Source organism: Peromyscus eremicus, chromosome X, assembly GCF_949786415.1.
Source record: "Peromyscus eremicus chromosome X, PerEre_H2_v1, whole genome shotgun sequence".
Taxonomy (NCBI): Eukaryota; Metazoa; Chordata; class Mammalia; order Rodentia; family Cricetidae; genus Peromyscus; species Peromyscus eremicus.
In genome coordinates this window covers 132,877,864-132,899,334 of record NC_081439.1, presented here as the reverse complement: position 1 = coordinate 132,899,334, position 21,471 = coordinate 132,877,864, and the positions used below count along the sequence as shown (strand labels likewise).

The 21,471-nt window shown below is 37.9% G+C and overlaps 1 protein-coding gene across 3 annotated transcripts in view; it reads left to right on the top strand.

Annotated features, from left to right (window-relative positions):
• Gab3 (GRB2 associated binding protein 3) overlaps positions 1-21,471 on the top strand; it is a 97,162-nt gene that overhangs the window by 63,735 nt on the left and 11,956 nt on the right. For all 3 annotated transcript variants that reach the window (XM_059251245.1, XM_059251243.1, XM_059251244.1), the window contains exons 5-8: positions 12,008-12,063; positions 12,728-12,935; positions 15,391-15,472; positions 17,250-17,352. In XM_059251245.1, the coding sequence (XP_059107228.1) occupies positions 12,008-12,063; positions 12,728-12,935; positions 15,391-15,472; positions 17,250-17,352 (449 nt within the window). The remainder of the gene's footprint in view (positions 1-12,007; positions 12,064-12,727; positions 12,936-15,390; positions 15,473-17,249; positions 17,353-21,471) is intronic.

Below are 21,471 nucleotides of genomic sequence, written 5' to 3'. Positions count from 1 at the left end.
TGCATGTATGTCTATGCACAGTGTTTGTGCAGTGCCTGCAGAGGCCAGAAGAAGGTTTAAGATCCTTTGGAACTAGAGTTATAGATGGTTGTGAGCCACTATGTGTGTTCTGGAAACTGAACCTTAGTCTTCTACAAGAGCAGTTAGTGCTTGTAACCACTAAGCCATCTCTGCAGCCTTTATTGATCACTTTAAACTTGGATAACTTGCTTTTTTGTTGCCGAGTTTTTGAGTTCCTTATAATATATTCTCATGTATTTACTATTTTATGTTTATTTTTTATTTAAATCAGTTTTATTTAAGAATTTCCAACAATGATCTATTTTATGTTTATTGTCAAAGACATTTTATTTGGCTCTTTTGCTGTTATATGAAATTCAAATTGACTTTATATTTTGATATCCTATCCAGTTTTTCTAATACATAGATTATTTTTCATTTTTTGTATAGATATATCATCTGCAGATAGTAATAACATCAGTTCTTATTTTTAACTCCTATATCAATTTATGAATAAAGCTATTGTAAACATAATGTGCAGCTTTTTGTATGTTGACAAATTTTTAAGTCCTCTGGATAAATAGCAAGGAATTTAATTGCTGAACCATATGGTTGAAAATAGGTTTAGGTTTTTATAAAACTGCCATACTATCCTCCAAAGCAGTCATATCACTTTGCATTCCTACCAGCTAGGAATTATAGTTCCTCTCATTCTATATCTTCACTTAGTATGGGGTGGTGTCAGTAGTCTGGTTTTTAGCCATTCTATTGGTTATTTCATTTTCATTTCCTTAATATCATATGATGTAGAGCATCTTCTCATAGGCTTATTTGCCATCTGTATGTAGTTTATAGTAAGGTGTCTGTTAAGGTATTTGGCCCATTTTAAGTAAGATTGTTTATTGTTTATTTTTAAACTTCTTTGTATGTGTTGGATACCAGTCTTTTATCAGGTATGTTTTATTTTTGAAATGTCTCTTCCTTGTTTGTGCTTGCTTTCCCCTTCTCTTGATAGTGTTATTTAAAAAAAATTAATGACATCAGTTCTCTTTTTTCATCACTAGATACAAGATCATCTAGGTTTTATCCTAGTAGCAGCACTTTAATTTTTCATTTTAAAGTTAAGCCTAAGACCCACTTTGAGTTAATTTTTGTGAAAGGTATAAGGTCTCTGTTTAGATTTCTTTTATATGAGGACATTTAATTTTTCCAGAATCATTTGATAAAAAGATAATATGTTTTCTACAGTGCGTGGCATTCACTTCTTTTTCAAAGTTTAGCTAAACATATTTATGTGGCTCTACTTTAGCAGTCTCTATTCCAGTCCATTGAAATATATGTCTGTTCTTTCACCAATTCTCTCACCAGAGTTTTAGGAACAAATTTTAGGCCCCAGGGTAGATCCCAGTGGACTAGGTTCAGCTACCTGTTTGAATATGCTAATTAAAGAAATGGGAAGAGAAAGAAGCTTTAACCAATGGGATTACTCTAGATCAAACGAAACAAAATAATGAAAACAAAACAGATAAAGAGATTCATTGACCCAGGTCTATCTTAAGGAAATTTTGAGAGTGTAGAGGAGAGGAAATAAATCAAAAGAATTGAGGCATGCATAGCTGAGGGGGTGGTGATGTTAGATAGATGACAGAGTTCTTGTTCAGGCTGGTGATACGACCAACCATTATCTTGGTTCTGGTTTTAGAGAAGTTGTTATCACAGTCATCACTTGAAGGAAACAATCTGGTTTCCATGAGATGATTGCTCCTGATCCAGGGTGTTGCCTCTATTCACTTCATGGAGAAATTGCCTCCATTTGTGGAACAACTTCATCATGGAGGTAATCTGTTCTTCGAGGCACATCATTTCTTGGGGATAGTTTCAGTCCTTTGTTATAATGAAATTTGTTCATTATTCCTTACCTTCTAAGAATTCAAGGTACCTGAAGAAGAGTGTGAGTTAGAGGGAAAAATTTAGAAAGGGAAAATAGAGCCAGAGCGGGATAAAATGGAATTAGTTAGGCTAGTGACTGAGTTTTCCTACAGTACTACACTGTCATGATTACTATAGCATTAGAATAAATAATGGAGTCAGATAGTGTCAGTTCCTTAACTTTGTTCTTCTCTTTCAATATTATGTTAACATTTCTGTATTTTTGTCTTTCCATCCACTTAAACTTCATATGGAAACTATTTATATATACACAATAGCTTTTTGTATTTTGATTAGAATTACACTGTATTTATAGATTAACTTGGGAATGGACAACTTGACAATATTAATTTATTCATAAATCAATAAGTTTCTTAAGAGAATGGGGTATTTCTTCATGTATTTAATTTAAAAATACTTATTTTTATGTTTTATCATGCATATATGTGTATGTCTGTGTGTGGATATGTGCACATGTAAGTGCAAGTGCCTGTGGACTCCAGAAGAGGTCGTTGGATCTCATGGAGCTGGAGCACAGGTAGTTGTGGGCTCTACAAAGTCCGCTCATGCACCAGGGATGAATTCTGATTCTGCCGCCAGGGGGCCCCCCAAGCAGATCAAGCTACACAATTGTCTCGCCACAACCTAGTGTGGGTGCTGGGAACCAAACTCTGAAAGAGCAGTATGTGCTCTTAACTACTGAGCCATTTCTCTGGATCCCATTTATTTAACTTATGGTGTCTGCCTGTGTTTGTATATACGAATGTGGAGGCTAGAAGCCAGTGTTGAGTGTTTTCCTCCATTGTTCTCTATTTTATTTTTTAAACAGGCTCTCTCACTGAACCTGAAGTTCATCAATAAGCTAGATTATCTGGCCATTGAGCTACAGGGATCCTCTGGTCTACAATTCCATCTCTAGGGTTACAAATGTGAGATGCTGTAACAGCTTTTATGTGGATGCTGAGGATCCAAACTCAAACTCTAATGCTTGCAAGATAAGCACTTTACCAACTTTATACCCCCTCCATTTATTTAGTTTTTTTTTTGTTTTATTTCACCAGAATTTTCAGTTTTACACATATAGATTTTGTACATATTTTGTTAGGTTTATATGTAAGCAATGTATTTCATTTGGGGAGGTAGGTACTAGTGTAAATTATATTGTGGTTTTTTTTACTTAGAATTTCACTTAATTGCTATTGTATAGGATGCTGATGGACTTATACTAACTTTATGTCCTGAAACCTTGCAGTGATAGCCTATTATTCCAGGAAAAATTCATTGATTTTTGTTCAAGGTTTCTTCTTAATCATATCTGTGAACAGAGACAGGATTTGGGGTGTTTTGTGAGACAAAGTCTTAAGTTGCCCATACTAACTTCAAACTCACCATGTACCCTAGATTGGCCTTGAATTCTTGGAGACCCTCCTGCCTTACCCTCCTGAGTGCTGGAATTACAGACATGCACCACCAGGTCTATCAACAAAGACAAGTTTAATTTCTTTCTTCCTAATCTGTATATTTTTTCTTTTCTTGTCACATTGCATTTATTAGTACTTATAGTACAATGTTAAAAAGCAGTGTGGACAGAACTTTTCTCCAATGACTGATGGAGGCAGATGCAGAGATCAACAGCTAAACATCAGGCAGAGGTCCAGGAGTCCAGTAGGAGAGAGAGAGGAGGGATTCTATGAGCAAGTGCATCAGGATCATGATGGGGAAACCTGCAGAGATGACCAAACCAAACTAGTGGGAACTCATGAAAGTTGGATCAATGGCTGTGGAGCCTGCATGGGACTGGACTAGGCCCTCTGCATGGCGAGACAATTGTGTAGCTTGATCTGCTTGGGGGGCCCCCTGGCGGTAGAATCAGAATTCATCCTTGGTGCATGAGCAGACTTTGTAGAGCCCACTACCTTTGATGGGACACCTCATGCAGCCTTGAGGCAGGGGGAAGGGCTTGGACTTGCCTCTACTGAATGTGCCTCCCTATGGGAAGCCTTGCCTTCTTGTGGGAGGGAGTAGGGGTAGGTTGGGAGGGGAGGCTGGGGGGACGGGACAAGGGAAGAGGGGGATCTTTGATTGGTGTGTAAAATGAGTGAAAAAAATTCTTAATAAAAAAGAAAAAAAGGGGGGGAAGCAGTGTGGAGAGGGAACAGCCTTGAATTTTTCTTATTTTTAGGAGGAACATTTTGAGTTTCTTACCATTAATTATGGTGTTAGCTATAGATTTCTTTGTAGGCTTTCCTTTCCTTCCTTCCCCTCTTCCCTCTCTCCCTTCTTCCCCTCACTACCTTCCTTTCTTAGTGCTACAGATTGAACTCATGGCTTTGAGCATGCTAGGCAGGCACTCTACCACCTAGCTACATCCCCTGCTCTGTAGCTTTCTTTACAAAGTTGAAGATGTTACTCTTTATTCCTAGTTTACTGAGGGTTTCTTGTTTCTTTCTTTGCTTCTCTCTCTCTCTCTCTCTCTCTCTCTCTCTCTCTCTCTCTCTCTCTCTCTCAGCAATGTACATGTATGCCTGTTCAGTTACATGCATGTTAGTGCAGGTGCCTATGGAGGTCAGAGGCATTGGATCTCCTTGGAACTGGAGTTACAAGCACTTATGAGCTATGTGCTGGGAACTGAGCTTAGATGTTCTGCCAGGAGCCGACATGTCTCATAGTCATAACAAAAAAGAAAAATTTTCTAAGTTATTAAAACATTTTAAATGCCATATTCTGTAGATCTCTGAAGGGTTTGAAGATGACTTGTCTATCTAAAATATATCTGCTCAATTTTTAAAAACATACCTAATAGGACTACAAGTTCTATTATAATGTCTAACTACTAACTTTCATTTCTTTATAGCTAATAGTTGGTAATAATAACATTCAAGGATCAGAAAATTGTATTACATTGTTAAATAAACGGTATAAATGCAATTAGAAATATAAATATAGCATTTTCTAACAATATCAATTTCAATATATATAATTTGTATACAATATAAAACAATCCAATCCAATGTAAAGCATTTAAACCTAGTAATTGTCTTTTTCTTTTCTTTTCTTTTTTTCCTTTTTTTTTAAACAAGAACCTTAAATCTAATCTCCTTTGTTTAGCCTTTTTCCTAACCCTTGACAACAACTTGTAACCAACCCCCCTAAACAATGAAAATTATCTCAGACCCAAAACCCATTAAAAAGACCAAAAGACCACCCGCCCCACACCACCTCTTTGGGAATGTGGGCATTGTATTCTTAAAATTGCTTCCTGCTGGGTATGGGCGAAGGTATCTTTATCCTGAAAGAAAAATTTTAGGTTAATTGTCAAATTCTAGGAAAGGTAACTATATCCTTCATTATCCAGTCTGTGTATAATAGTTCAGGGTTTATCTCAACTCCTTATTCAAGTAGTCTTTGAGACTGGATCATCTCAGCTAGCCATCTCAAAATTGCTCTGAGCACTTTGTAGTCCAAAGCTGATCTGTAGATGATGTTTGTCAGCTTAATGATATTATTATTGTCCACGTGGAATTGTTGTTGTTGTGGAGCCCCATCTTCTTCCTGGAGACTTCAGTTGATGTTAGGCCTGGCCGTTATGTCCTGCAGAAAACTGATAAAAGACTCGAACACAAAGACATATATATGAAGCTAATTGAAGCCTTTTTTCTAGAATTAGTTAGTACTCTATTTGACCATTTATATCATAACAAAATTTAAAATGTATATATATATCTATATATATTAATCTTGTAAATTTTGATATAAAATTTATACTTTAAGAAAAGTTTAAAGAATCAGAATAGAATCAAAGAGTTGAGATTAGTAATAGAATAGTCCCTTAATTAATTTGGTGTTTCTCCTGTCCCATAGCAAAAGATGGCTCTTTTCTTCTGGCATGATACAGGGAGTTTGCATTTTCCCTTTAACAACATGCTTGAGTTTAAAGAAGGAGAGAGCCATTCTCCAACTCCAAAGTCAGCTTTAAATTTTAATTGGACTGGGACTATTAGAAGACCAATACTGTTAGATCTTTAGAGAAGAGCAGAAAAAAACATTTAGGAAGACATAAAATTTTTAGATAATATACCCATACGCCATTTCACTCTGTTTCCTGGGATAGATGACTTGTCCCATTTCTTCAGTTGTCTCATTTGTCCAGTGTTCTTCAGATTCCTTAACCTTCATTCTCCTAAAAGACAAAAACAAAAACCTTTCCCCAAGACTAATTTTGGGGAAGTTCCTTTTTGGCAAGTTATTATCTGATTAAATGGAAAGGCATGTGTTACTGGTATAAGTTAGTTTAAATTGGATGTTCATGCTGGTTGATGAACTATCACCTCCTCTAATTAAGAGGTTTCTCTTGTTCAAATCAAACCTTTATCAATTTTGATGGTACCCACAGCTTATCTTCTCCTGTAGAAACAAAAGCAAAACCTCATCCCCAATGTAACACATACCCTTGTTTCCATTCTGAAGTCAGCACATCCTTAAAGTATATAGGCTGATTTAATTCTGTAGTTTTTTCTATTATCCAATGTCTCTCTGCAGCTGTTGTTCCTTTCTTATTGGCATTGAGAAAATTCAAAGTTAATAGAGCATTATGCAGTCTATTTCTGGGTGTTTTTGTTACCACTTTCTGTTTATTTAGCATATCCTTTAGTGTTCTGTTTGATCTTTCTATAACTGCTTGACCTGTAGGATTATGTGGTATACCTGTATAATATGCTTTATACTGTAATAAGCAAAAAACTGTTTCATTTTAACAGAGACATATGATGGAGCATTGTCAGTTTTAATTTGTGCAGGTATACCCATGATGGCCATAACTTCTAGCAAATGAGTGATTACATAATCAGCTTTCTCAGAACTCAAAGCAGTTGCCCATTGAAATCCTGAATAAGTATGGATGGTATGGTGTACATATTTCAATTTTCCAAATTCTGCAAAGTGAAACACGTTCATCTGCCAGATTTCATTCCTCTGAGTACCTTTTGGGTTACATCCTGCTGATAATGGCGTTTGATTGTAGAAGAAACAAGTAAGACATTTCTTTACTATTTCTTTGGCTTGTTGCCAGGTTATGGAAAAATCCTTTTTTAAACCTTTACTATTGACATGATGTTTTTTATGAAATACTGAGGCTTCCAGCACATTTCCTATCAACAATTTATCAATCTCATCATTGCCTTGTGCTAGAGGGCCTGGCAGACCAGTATGGGATTGAATGTGAGTTATATATAAAGGATGACTCCTTTTCCTGATTGTATCTAGTAACTGGATAAATAGTGAAGTTAATTCTGAAGCATCAAGGATAAATTCTGCAGTCTCAATATGTAATACTTCTCTTTCAGCATACTGAGAGTCAGTTACTATATTGAGAGGATCTGAAAAATCCATTAATACCAACAGAATAGCATACAATTCTGATTTTTGAACTGAATTATAAGGACTTTGAACCACTTTACTTAAATTTTCTGATTTGTAACCTGCCTTTCCTTGTTTGTTGGCATCTGTATAAAATGTATGAATTCCAGATATGGGTTTTTCCCGTACAATTCGAGGCAAGATCCAATCAGCTCTCTTTATAAGATCAATTTTATCGCTTTTGGGATATTTGCTGTTAATTTCTCCCAAAAAATTACTGCAAGCTCTTTGCCAAGGTTCACTTTCTGTCCATAATTTTTCAATGTCCTCCTCAGTTAAAGGTAAGACAATTTCTGCTGGGTCTATTCCTGCTAATTGATGAAGTCTCAATTTTCCTTTCCAAATCAAGTCAGAGATTTTTTTTCCACATAAGTTTTTAATTTTTTATTTGGTTTATTTGGTAAAAATATCCATTCCAATATAAATATCTTCTCTCTGCATTAATATTTCTGTAGGAGAATGCCTAGAAGGTAAAATAACCAAAATACAATCCAGCTTTGGATCAATATAATCCACGTGCCCTTCATGTACTTTCTTTTCTACCAAGGCCAATTCTTTCTCAGCTTCAGGTGATAATTCTCTTGGACTATTTAAGTTCTTGTCACCTTCTAAGGTTTTGAACAAATTATTCAGTTCATCATTTTTTACCCCAACAATAGTTTGTAGATGAGAAATATCTCCAAATAATCTTTGAAAGTCATTGAGTCTGTAGTCTATCTCTCCTAATTTGCACCTTTTGGGGTCTAATTTTTTGCAGCTCTATTTTATATCCTAAATAATTAGTAGAATCTCCTCTTTGTATCTTTTCAGGAGCAAATTGTAGTCCCCAGCAAGGCAAAATTTTCTTTACTTCTTCAAACAGTCTTTCTAAAGTATCTGCATTTGAGTCAGCTAGTAAAATATCATCCATATAATGATAAATTATAGATTTAGGAAATTTCTTACATATCACTTCCAATGGCTGTTGTACAAAGTATTGGCACAGAGTTGGGCTATTCAACATTCCCTGTGGGAGGACCCTCCATTGAAATCTTTTAACCAGTTGAGAATTATTATAAGTAGGCACTGTGAAAGCAAATCTTTCTCTGTCTTTTTCTTGTAAGGGTATTGAAAAGAAACAGTCTTTTAAATCAATAACTATGAGAGGCCATCCTTTTGATAACAGAGTAGGCAAAGGAATTCCAGATTGTAGAGAGCCCATTGGTTGAATTACTTCGTTAATTGCTCTAAGGTCTGTTACCATTCTTCATTTACCAGATTTCTTTTTAATAACAAATACAGGAGAATTTCAAGGGCTGGTTGATTCTTCAATATGCTGAGCATTTAACTGTTCTTCTACCAGCTCTTCTAAAGCCTGGAGTTTCTCTGTTGTTAAAGGCCATTGCTGAACCCATACAGGCTTCTCTGTTAACCATTTTAAAGGCACAGCTGTTGGTGTCTTTAGAAGATCATCAGTTGTTGTGCCCTGTTCTTGTATAATATGGATGGCTGGTGGCAACTCATTAGAGTAATATCTTCTAATAATTCTCTCAGAAACATGTGCTAGTTTATGATTTGTTTCTGAGATTGGAGGGATGTTAATCTGAGTATTCCATTTGCAACAAGTCTTGACCCCACAGGTACATAGCTATGTTAGCCACATGTGGTTTTAATTTTCCTCTCTGTCCTTCTGGACCTATACATTTGAGCCATGTTGCACTCTGTTTCACTTGAGATAATGTCCCAATTCCTAACAGTTGAATGTTTACCTCCTGAAGAGGCCAAGTTGGATGCCAAAATTCTGGTGCAATTATGGTAACGTCAGCACCTGTGTCTACCAGACCAGACAACAAAACGCCATTTATTTTTATCATTAATTTTGGTCTTTGTTCATTAATAGAAGTTTGCCAAAAAATTTTCTTTATGTTTTCTCATGAATTTTCTATTCTCTCTGTTTCATCATCCCGACCAGCATGATTTATTCCAATAGGCATTTGGTTATTTAATTGCTCTGAGTAGGGCTTTCCTCTATGACTGCAGGAAAGGTTTGAACTGGATTTGCTATGGGGGCCTGCATGAAGCTCCTCTGGGAGTTTCCCGAAGACTGAGGCAAAGGATTACCTTGCCTGTCCCTTGTTGATCTACATTCGTTGGTCCAGCGTTTTCCCTTACCACACCTTCTGCATAGTCCAGAAGGAAGGGGCATTCTGATGCCAGTGTTCCTTGAAGAAACGTTGTTTCTAGGAATGACCTGTTTACAGTCCCTTTTCAGATGTCCTTGCTTTCCACATCCGAATCATCTAACATTCCTCAAAACTTTTGAAATTGCTTCTCCTACCCACATATCATTATGGTCATGAGCCTCAACATTAGCCATGTCTCTAATCCAATCTTCCAAAGGTACAGATCTTGCCTTTAATGGCCTGATTATTCTTTTACATGCTGCATTCGCATTCTCAAAGGCCAAAGATTCAATTATTATCTGACTAGCTTCTGAATCCGGGACCATTCTCTTTACTGCTGAAGCCAGTCTTTGTAAAAAATCTGTGAAAAATTCTTTTGGGCCTTGTATAACCTTTGTAAATGACTCAGTTTTTTTCCTGGTTCCTCAACTCTGTCCCGTGCATTCAAGGGTGCCGTTCGACATAGAATTAGGGTTTGGACATCATATAAACATTGTGTTTGTACTGAAGCATATTGGCCTTCTCCAGTAAGCTGATCCTGGAAGACTTGTATTCTTTTATCCCTCCATTATTTTTCTATGTTTTTAGCCTCATTCCTGAACCACATTTGCCACTGGAGCCTTTGACTGGGTTCAAGAACAGCCTGTGCCAGCTCCCGCCAGTCCGGTGGTATAATCCTATTATATGTTGACCAAGAGTTTAACATTTGCTTTACATATGGGGAATGCATGCCATAAGATACTATTGCCTCCTTAAACCTTCATAAATCTAACATTTCAATTGGAGCCCAAATATTTTGTGTAGTCATTTGATTAGGCAACTGCTGTATAGTTACCGGATTAATTAGGGGTAACTGTGTGAAAACAGGCTTTCTTTCTGTAACCTTATGATCCAATCTTGAAACAACTTCACTGCTAATTTCTTCTGTCTGAATTTGAATTTCTCTATGATTCATTTTTACAGGTTTAACAAGTTTTTCTAAAACTGTTATCCTGGCACTTAAATTGACTATCTTTTTAAATAGTAAAATGAGGATAAGCATAGTAATAAACTGCATAATTCGATCATTATTAATCTTCTCTTATAGTTGTTCCATTGTCAGACTGCCTAAAATTTCAAACAAAGCCCAATTTTCTTCCAATGTACACATAAAACCCATTTTTTTAATGTGGAAAAAATTCTCTTTTAAATAGTTTCCTTTAAAATATTTGATATCTTATTTGACTTACCAAGTCTGCGTAGAACAGTAGAAATCTGAGGGAATTTCAAAACTGCCACCTAGTGTCCGAGGTGTGAATACAGGGAGAGAGAGAGAGAGAGAGAGAGAGAGAGAGAGAGAGAGAGAGAGAGATCAAAAGCGTAGCCACAAGTTCTGGCTATCCAGCCATGTGTTCCCGCTTGAGTCGAGTCAAGGCTTGGCTCTGGCTTCCTTAAGCTCCGACCATGTGCGTTGGCTTTACAGGCAGGGGTCCTGTTTGGCAGGGCAGGCCTAAGTTGTTTGTAGCACCAGCTTTAAGCAAGTAGCTCCAACTGCATGCAACCGCTTGGGGCTACAGTCAGTCTGGCCTGAGGCTAAGCCGACCTGGGCCCGAGCTGGGCCCGAGCTAGGGAGCCCGTCCACTCAGGCTGGAAACTGGACCTGTCGCCAAGCCAAGCCAAGCGTTTTTTAATGGATTCTTGTCATGTTGGGCACCAAATGTAGATGTAACCAACCATCTTATTAAATAAGAAACACAGCACCAATGCAAAGAAGAAAGCCAAGAGATCAGATTTAAGAGCCTTATCTGCCTGCTGCACCTAGCCTCTTCAGCCAAGAGACCTCTCCGAAAGAGATCTACTTTCTGTCTGTTGTCTTTATATAGACTTTCTGTTCTGCCTTCTCATTGGTTGTAAAACCAACCACATGACTGCCTCGTCACTGTCTGTTGGCTGTATCCTTGAACACACAGAGATCTACCTAGCTGTGCCTACCAAGTGCTGGGATTAAAGGCATGCGCCACCCCAGCTCTGCTATGGCTTGCTATTAGCTCTGACCCCCAGGCAACTTTATTTATTAACATACAAATAAAATCACATTTCAGTACAAATAAAATACCACCATAGTTGTTCTATGCTAAACTTGTTTTCTTTCTTACTACAATGGATATTTCAAACATTTTTTCCTGAGACCCACAGGTCTATCCAAACTCAGAAGATTCTTTTAATAAATTCAGCAAACACTTGTTAATTACTTGCTGTATCTCGTTCTGATTTATGAAGAGAACCAAAGCCATCAGACAACATAAGTATCTTTAGAATCTGGACTGATTTTCCATTTCTTATGGAATGGATTCTGACTTCCAGTTACATTTACTATCTAGCTTTTTGTATGGAAATTATGTATTATCCTTCCCTGCCTCTCTGGACCCATAGGCACAGGCCCTGAGGAGTATAGGGACTTGGACTTTAGTTTCAATGGATATGGTCCTGCAGCACTCACCACTTTAGACTCTATCTTTTAGGTGATGTACAAATCCAGTCCTTAAGACATCGAGATAAGCGGCTCAGTTTAAATCTGGTAAGTTTGGCCCTTGCGTTCCTTTAAGTTTCAGTTTGACCAGAAATAACCTGACTTATATGTGATATTTCCTTTAAGTCTTCTGAGGATCAGTACTCTGAATCTCTGAGAACTCTTCCAGTAATCCCCTAAAGATTTGAACTGATTTGGGCAGCTATTAAAGCACTGCATTATACTTGAAGCATGTATTGTTAATTTTCTCATTGTTATGAAAAATTATCTGACTAAGCCACATAAGAGAAAGGTTTATTTTGCCTCCTAGTTTATTCAGTTCAGGATTCTAGGATTCCAGGAGGTTGGTACTGCCTACATTCAGAGTAGGACTTTCCTTCTCAGTTAAACCTCTCTAGAAATGCTCCCAAAGATGTGTCTCCAAGGAATCCCAAGTCCAGCCAAGTTGATAGTCAAAATTAACTACCACAGAGCAAATCATTATTTCAAAACCTTTAGTGTCCTAGCATTAGACCTTGGAGTGTTATCATCTATTCTCATGTGAATTCAGAGGCAGAACTTCGACTAGATGCTTGTCCAATTTTCCCTAAGAAATTCAGAGTTACTTTGGGGTAATTTGGAACTCAAACTGTATGCACAGCTATAGTGCCTACTAGTAGCAGTTTGAATTTGTAGTCTATAGTTTCCAACCTATACTTGCTCTGTTTTGCAGCCATGTAAGTTTTCACCGATGTATCCTACAGCTTCATTCAGTGCTGAAGACACCTATGTGCCCATGAGCCCCAAAGGCACTGCTTCTAGTCTTAGACCCCATTACAGCCAGGATGACTACATCCCAATGAGCTCAAGCATGTTGCCGGAGTTACCTGCAGACTTGGAGCCGCCTCCAGTGAACAGAGATCTCAAGCCTCAGAGGAAATGTAAGGCATTTGACTAGGATTGCTGTGTTGGGTAGGAGGGCAAGCTCCTTCCGTATTAGAAAGAGTTGGGCAGTGGTGGCCCACACCTTTAATCCTAGCACTTGGGTGGCAGAGGCAGACAGATCTCAATAAGTTTGAGGCCAGCCTGGTCTACAAAGCAAGTTCCAGGACAGCCAGGATTGTTACACAGAGAAACCCTGTCTTGAAAAACCAGAAAAAAAATATTAGAAAGAAATAGATGGAGAAGAATTAGGAGATTGGGGGTAACTTTTGTTCCAAGATTATTGTGAAAAAGAGTCAGGGGACCTAAAGGTAATTAGTCTCTGCAAATAAACCTACAAATTCAATTTCATTCCAAAAGGCTCATTTTTGCCTACTTCCATAATGAAGTCCCAGGAGTAAGTGATGAGAATCATAGTGGAAGCCACAAAACATCTCATGTAAATAACTCGAGTGTATAATACTGACCTTCTGGAAGGCAGGCGACAATGATCATTGACAATAATTCTTTAATGTCCTTCATACTCAAGTACATTTTATAACTTATTGCTCTATGCATACCATATATCAGCAGAGGTTGTGGTAGGGAAGACTTCAGCTATGAATCACATGACTATTGTGTATACAGAGCAACATTTAGTCCCTGTGTTACTACTCTCAGGCAGCCCTTCTGATCTACTAAACATCATGGACATACAAGGAGAAGAAAAAAGAAAGAGAAAAGACAGATCAAAGTGAATTCTTTTTTATTTTTTTGAGATTATTTTATGTATGTGGGTATTTTACCTGCATTTATGTCTATGTACCACATGTATTCAGTGTCCACAGAGGCCATAAGAGGGTATCAAATCCCCTGGAACTGGAGTTACAGATGTTTGTGAGCTGCCATGTAGGTGCTGAGAACAGAACTGGGTCCTCTGGAAGGGCAGTAAGTGCTCTTCACCATTGAGACATCTCTCCCTCAAAGTGAATTCTTAACTTCACTGTTACCTTCACCAGCCAAGTAGGCTATATGATTATAAGGAAGCATTCGGCTATGGCTATGATTCTTGTTAGACAATATGGTCTGCTTCTGCCTCTCATTGCTCTTTGGAAAAACTACCCCTTCTGGTGGCCATGCCCCAAGCTGCTAAATGAGACCTTACTCAGATCTGGTCCATTCCAGCCACACCTTTTTGAGTGTAAGCCAACCATGTGTTGGTCATGTGTGCAGTGGTGTATTAGGCACCAGATAGTATGCAGGGATGAAAACCAAGGAGGGTCTTTGGTCTGAGGAGGAGGATCATATATCAAAACCACCTGGAAGAAACAAAAAGAACTACAAAATCAGTATTAAATAGAACAGACTCTATCTTGTGGGGTACAGAGGAAATAACTAGCCATTCTAGTCAAACAACATCAGATCATTTTAAACAAAGAGAAGGTATTTGATGGACTCAGGGGTAAACACTTGGTAGGTAGGTGAAAAGGTGGGAATATGAGCCAGGGTAGGTGAGTTTTGGGATGAATCCTGGAGTTCATGTAGGAGAGAACAGGTGGTGAAACCTGAAGACAACTGGTTGTTATGCTGTCAGGGGAGATTTTCCTTCCTAGGGACACTTCATTCATGTATTTCTACATCCTGAGCCTAGATAGTTACCTAGGCCCATGGTACCTAAGAAAATAATTGGGCAGCAGGAAGGTCTCTGTCAGCATGTTTTTCTGCCCATGTAGATTAGTGAAGAAAATAGATATCAAAGCAGCCAGATAGGCCACTGAGGCAAGTACTAAGTGTGGAGGCTGCTGCCTTGAGCAAGCCAAAGGGATTCACGGTATAGACTATAGTCAAATAATCACAGATAGTGTTTCATTATAAACTGTGGGGGAAGTGCATGGAGCATAAGGAAACAAAAACATGAGGCTTGTGGTGAGGAATCTGGCACTGTCTGGAGGCCAGAGAAGACCACCCAAAGCAGGGGTCATTGAACTGAGATGTGAAGATGAGTAAGTAGGAAACAACATGAGAAAGACTATTTTAGGTGGGAGGACTATTAGGTGGAGACATGGAGACTGGAACCTGGTGATCATTTCTGCCTTTCAGACATGTAGAGTGTCTGGAATACATTGATTGGTCTTCCTGAGGCTACAGATTTCTGTATATTTGGTTAATATTGTGTTTCCAGTTTGGTTTCCTTTATGATTCATGACTGATAGACTGAGTTCCCAATACGTGTTTGTTGACTAAATGTACAGTCTCATTTTGTTACCTCTAACATGCCGTGAGGCCATTTATTCAATACTTGTCCTTATCCCCAGGGAACCAGGCAAGAATGGAATGTTGAAATTCTCACTCATTACCAGTAATTCCTGTCAGTACATTTAAATTTGGCATGTAAAGAAAGTGTATCGTGATAGCTTTTACAATCTTTAGATTCTCTACTTAACCATACTGAATACTGTGCACTTTTTTTTTTAGCTCGGCCACCTCCCTTGGACCTCAGAAACCTTTCCACCATTCGAGAACACACATCTCTAACCAGGACTCACACTGTGCCTTGGTAAGCCTCATATATTAGCTCTCTTGTGGTTGAAGCTCATTTCATCTTGCTTAAGGGAGCCAAAGGAGGAGTTGGTCTTGTTATCAAGAGCCACGAGTGGTTTCTGGACCACAAAGGAAGGCATGTGACTGAGTTCCTCCAGATTCTGAATCCTGGAAATAGATCAGTGTTGGGAACTTCTCTCTCTTCCTGCTGTACCTGTTCTCTGCAGAGCTCTTTTCTTTGTTGCGTGATCCCGTTCTGTATTAGTCAGGGTTCTCTAAAGAAACAGAACTGATAGAATGAATATGTATATATTAAAAGAGGATTTGTTAAAATGGCTTACAGGCTGTGGTCTGAGTAGTCCTACAATGGCTGTCTCCCTACGTGAAGGCCAGGAATACAGTACTTGTTCAGTCTGTGATTCTAGATATCTCAACAGTTCCAATCTGGTGCTGAAGACCAGGGAATTCCCAGAGGGATTCTGGCCTTCAGTCTACATTGGGATCCTAAGGAAGTAGGTTCTAACACCAGTGTAGAAATACCTCAGCAGCAGGATAGATTAACTTTCTAGTGAGAGTGAAGGCAAGCAGGCAAAAAGCAAAAGATTCCTTCTTCCATGTCCTTTTATAAAGGTTGCCATCAGAAGGTGTGGCCCAGATTTAGGGTGGGTTTTCCCACCTCAAATGATCTAATAAGGAAAATCCCTCACAGGTGTGCCCATCTGCTTGGGTTTAGTTGATTCTAGATGTCAAGTTGACAACCAAGATTATCCATTACATACTCCAAGTTTGTTTACATGCTTTAATTCCAGAACCAACAATTATGGACTATTTTTCGATCCCAATGCAGATATTCAAGGGAGACAAAATTATGGAATTCTGTCACATTGGAATCAACTATGGCACAGAGTACACAGACAGCACTAATAACTAGAGAATCTCAACTTTATGAATTATATCTGAGAAAAGAGCTCTCAGAGAAAGTGGGATAGTTTATGGGCTGGGTAAACAAGCCTTAACACATCTGTGCCTGCTCATCTTACCTTCTAGAAGCTGCATTTTCCTAGCTCATGATAAATGCCACAGGACATGGTAACTTTTTTTTTGAGGCGGGGTCTTTCTATGTAGCCCTGGTTGGCCTGGAGTTCACTATGTAGATCAGGAAGGGCTTGAACTCACAGAAATCTGCCTGTCTTTGCTTCCTGAGTTCTGGGATTAAAGGTAAAAGGATGCACCACCATACCCATGCAAACATGCTAACTTTGTAAAGCAGAATTCTGCAGAGAGTTTTATTTCCAGGCCAAACTGTAGAGACACTTAGCCTGTTCTTCCATCTCAGAGGAAAGACAGAAATTAATGCACTATCTCTTCTTGTCCTGTCAGATGGATGAGTATACTTCCATACTTCTTCTGGCTACTTTGGAATAAAAAAGATCCCAAAGAAGTGGGAAGGGGTTGTTGTTTGGTTGTTGGTTTAGATTTTGCTTTGGAGTATTTTTTTTATTCTGTCAGTCAGCTTTATTACTTTGAAGCATTTTTGTTAATTTGTTGTTATTTGCTAAATACAATGTATTTGTCTGCATTATGTGGAGGGCTTAGGAAAAAACAATTGGGAAGCTTTTTCTTCTGAGAAGGACAGGGCTACTGGGAAGTGTCTTCAAGAATTGCTTGGGCCAAAAGGAAGCTGTGTCTGGAAGGGGAGGGCTCAAACTCCACAGGACTGTGTTTGTTCCTGGCTATGTTTCAGAGCAGCTGTAAGACATTGCATTGACCTCATCTATATTTTTTGGTCTTAGCAATCGAACCAGCTTTCTCTCTTCACAAAGAAATGGTATTAATTCTGCAAGATTTTTTGCCACTCCTTCTTCCAAAGAAGAAGAAGAAAGCTACATCCAAATGGTAATCTTGTACTTTTTGTGTTCTTTTCCTTCTCCAAATCTGTAATCTTGAGAGTTCATTATGATAAAATCACATTCCTCAGAAGTCTCTGTGTAGTCATAATGCACACTTGATTGTAAAACCAGGTCACTTTTTTTTTTTTTTTGGAATGGGAGCAAATCAATTTGAAGCTAATTTCCTTTTTTCTTTTTTTAATGTGTATTGTGTGTGCATGTGTGTAGTATATGTGTATGCATGTGTGCATATTAGTGCATTTGTACATGTGTATGCACATGTGTGTGAGGACCAAAGGTCGACATCAGGAGTCTTCCACTATGTCTCTTCACCTTACCATTTTTTTCTTTAAGTTAATCTTAGGATAGGATCTCTCATTGAACCCAGAGCTCACTGATTGGCTAGGCTGCTTGGCCACAGAAATCCAGGGATTCATTTGTCTTCTCTTCCCAACTAAGTACCTGAATTACAGATGTATGTAATCATGACTAGCTTTTATATGGGTTCTGGAGATCCAGACTCAGATCCTAACTTTTGAGTACAAAGCATTTTATCTATGGAGTCATTCCTCAGCTCCCTTGAAGCTGTTTTTCCTTCTTGCAGTATTCAGCTCCTTATACCATTTGAAGTTCACAATATTTCATGGGAACTTTGGACTTAAAGCCCATGTTGTGGAAAATAGAAATGGTAGTCAATTCTTTTTCCAAAAAAACTGTGATGTTCTGTTTGATTCCAATGGGTTTGTAATTCTATAAATGTCCAAAGTCCAGGCTATAACAGGTTTATTGGAGGCTTTATTTTATAAAAGCACCTGCCTCTGAACTTTCTGGAGATTCATGTTTTAGGGTCTTTCTGTAGACGTGAGTGTGTAGAGATGTGACATCTTTGTCTTTTGATTAGCCATTCACAGTTCAAGAGTGCTAATATCTCCTCCCTGTCCTATTGCCCTATTCTCTTTTTGGTTTTTTCGAGACAGGGTTTCTCTGTGTAGCTTTGCACCTTTCCTGGAACTCGCTTTGGAGACCAGGCTGGCCTCAAACTCACAAAGATCTGCCTGCCTCTGCCTCCCGAGTACTGGGATTAAAGGTGTGCGCCACCACCGCCCAGCCACCCTATTCTCTTAATGTGGATTACATTGAGATCATGGGTTTTGAAAATGCTTTTAGCATCCACAGCAATTAGAGAATCCTTTAGCCAGAACTATGTTTATCCACGACATAGAAACAGAGAGTTCCAAAAGAGACTTTCACTATGAACATTAGGTTTTGAAGAGATCTTTTCTATCCTGCTAAAGCAAGATGATGTTCAAGGCACTGATATATGCTCTTAAGAAGATAATCTTATCCTCCCATGTGTGAGGAGACAAGGCAATTAAAGCACATTTTATAAATTATGAAATTTGTATTTTCAAAGAATATATTAAAATATTATATGAAATAAAAGTCTAAAATGAATTGCCTCTAGGAAAGTAACAGTTGAATGCTTCATTTTGTCTCATTTGATAAAAGTTGTGCTTAACTATATGCAGGTGGGAAGTGACACAGGTATAAATCTGCTGTGTTCTTCCCAATATTTCTTACACTTAGTAATGGCCCTTGGGAAACCCCTAGAAGAAAACATTCCTATAAAGGATTCTGAACAACTGTTCTCTGTTTCTGGAGAACAGAAAAGGGAAGTGAACCTTAAAACATTATGGAAGCAAGTATAAAGTTATTCCAGATACCAACAGTTTGCTTCTGATATCTGACACAGTAAGACCAGTTATTTCATAAAAAACACAATTAAATATTGATTGCTTGCCTAAGTGTGTATAGGTTGTCAATGAATGTGTATTACTGAACAATATGACACAGAAGTTGAAGAGCTGGCAATACTGGTTGATGGTAGATGTGAGTGAAGAACTATGTGGAAAAGGTGAAGGGGTGTCTTACCTCATTCAGGTGTGTTTGTTTAACTTCAGTTTACAATATACTCTGAAATGACTTGTTTATACCTTGTGCCACACAATGGCCCAATATGATAGTCAAAACTATCATATATAATATAATATAATATGATTTATATTGATTTTTTTCCATAATCATACATGTTAATTTTTTTCACTGAAAAAAAGTTCTGATTTGATTGTTAAGAGTGATGCCAGGTAGCAGTTAAGATTACTGGCTAGGTTTGATTCTCAACATCCACATGATGGCTCACAATCATCTGAAACTCCAGTTCCAGAGGATCTGATGCCCTCTTTGGTCTCTGATAGCATCAGGCACACAAGTAATGCCCAGATAAACATGGAGGCAAAAATCTCATATACATAAATAAAATTAATTTTTTTAAAAGGTGAGGCCAGGGATTGAAATACAGGTTTTGTCTTATTGCTATACAAGTGTTTTTATATATCCTTCAAGTGTTTATGAAATGAAAGTTTAGAAGACTAAATATAATTTTAATGCTATTTCTTATATACCAGTTTTTCAAACTTTATAATTTAAACAATTTGTAAGACTTCTTTTCTACCATATCTATTTATGTATGTGTGCACATGCATGTGCGCATGTGCATGCATTCGTGTGCACATGCCACAGTGCATATGTCAGAGAACAACTTTTGGAAGTAGAATACTATAGTGTTAAAACTCACATTAATAATTTTTATTATAGTGTTATAATACCCTTTTTGGAAAGAATCTCCTGTAACCCAGGCTGACCTTAACTCAGTATGTAGCTCAAGTTGACCATGAACTTCAAATCCTTTTGCCCACACCTCCCAAGTGCTGGGATTATAGACATGCACCATCATTTCAGGTTTATTTGGGGCCATATGAGTGCTAAGCAAGCACTGTAACAATTAAACTATTAATAAACCCCAACCATACAATACTTTGTACATGTGTATGTGTGTATTAGTGTATGTATATATATATATATATATATATATATATATATATATATATATATATATATGTGTGTGTGTGTGTGTGTGTATGTGTGTGTGTGTGTGTGTGTGTGTTAATGTGTGAAGTAATGCATATGTATGTGTGCATACATGTGAAAAAATCAGAAAAACATTGTCTTTCTTCAAGGGCTATCCACATTGCTTTCTGAGACAGGATCTCTCTCTGGGCTAGAGCTTACCAAGTAGACTAAGCTTGCTGGGAGATATGCCCCAGGCTTTAACCTGTCTCCACTTCCTTAGTACTGGGATTACAAGTTCATATCACTATGCCTGGCTTTTATTTGTGTGGGCTCTGGGTATTAAACTCAGGTCCTCATGCTTGAAAGGCAAGCAGTTACTGAACTGTCTTCTTGTCCTATACTTTTTCCAGTTTGAAGAAAATATTTTTTTCCTTTTTATTTGTTTAGTTTTTTTTGTCATACAACATATTTTGATCATATTTTCTCCTCCTCCAACTCCTCTCAGGTCCTCCCCACCTCTCTACCTATCCAAATTTATGTTCTTTCTCTCTTAAAATCACACACACACACACACACACACACACACACACACACACACACACACACAACACAAACAGAAAAACAAAGACACAAAACAACTATACCAAAACAGAAAAAATCAAAACAAAGAAAATAACCAAAAAGATTTTTTAAATGCCAAAACAAAACAAAAAGGCACACAAAATAATCATCGAGTTCATTTTATGTTGACCAACATTATTCTTGGGCATGGGGATTGCCCTAGAATGTAATTGATACACCCATTGGCACTCCATTGGACAAAATTGATTTTCCCTTTGCCAGTGAGTAACAATTGCAAATAGCTTCTTGGTTAGGGGTTGGATACTGTGTTCACTTCTTCTCAGTACTGGGATTTCATCTGGCTGAAACCTGTGTAGGTCTTTTGTGTGCTGCTACAATATCCATAAGTTCATATCTTCATCAGTTCTGTTGTATTAAGAAGATGCTATTTCCTTGGAGTCATCTATTACCTCTGGTTCTTACAATTTTTTCACCTTCTCTTCTCTATAGATCCCTGAGCCTTGAGGGGAGGGATTTGATGGACATCACATTTAGGACTAAGTGCTCCAAAGTCTCTAACTCTCTGCACATTGTCCAGTTGTGGATCTCTTTGTTAATTACCATCTACTACAAGAAGCTTCTATGATGAAGGTTG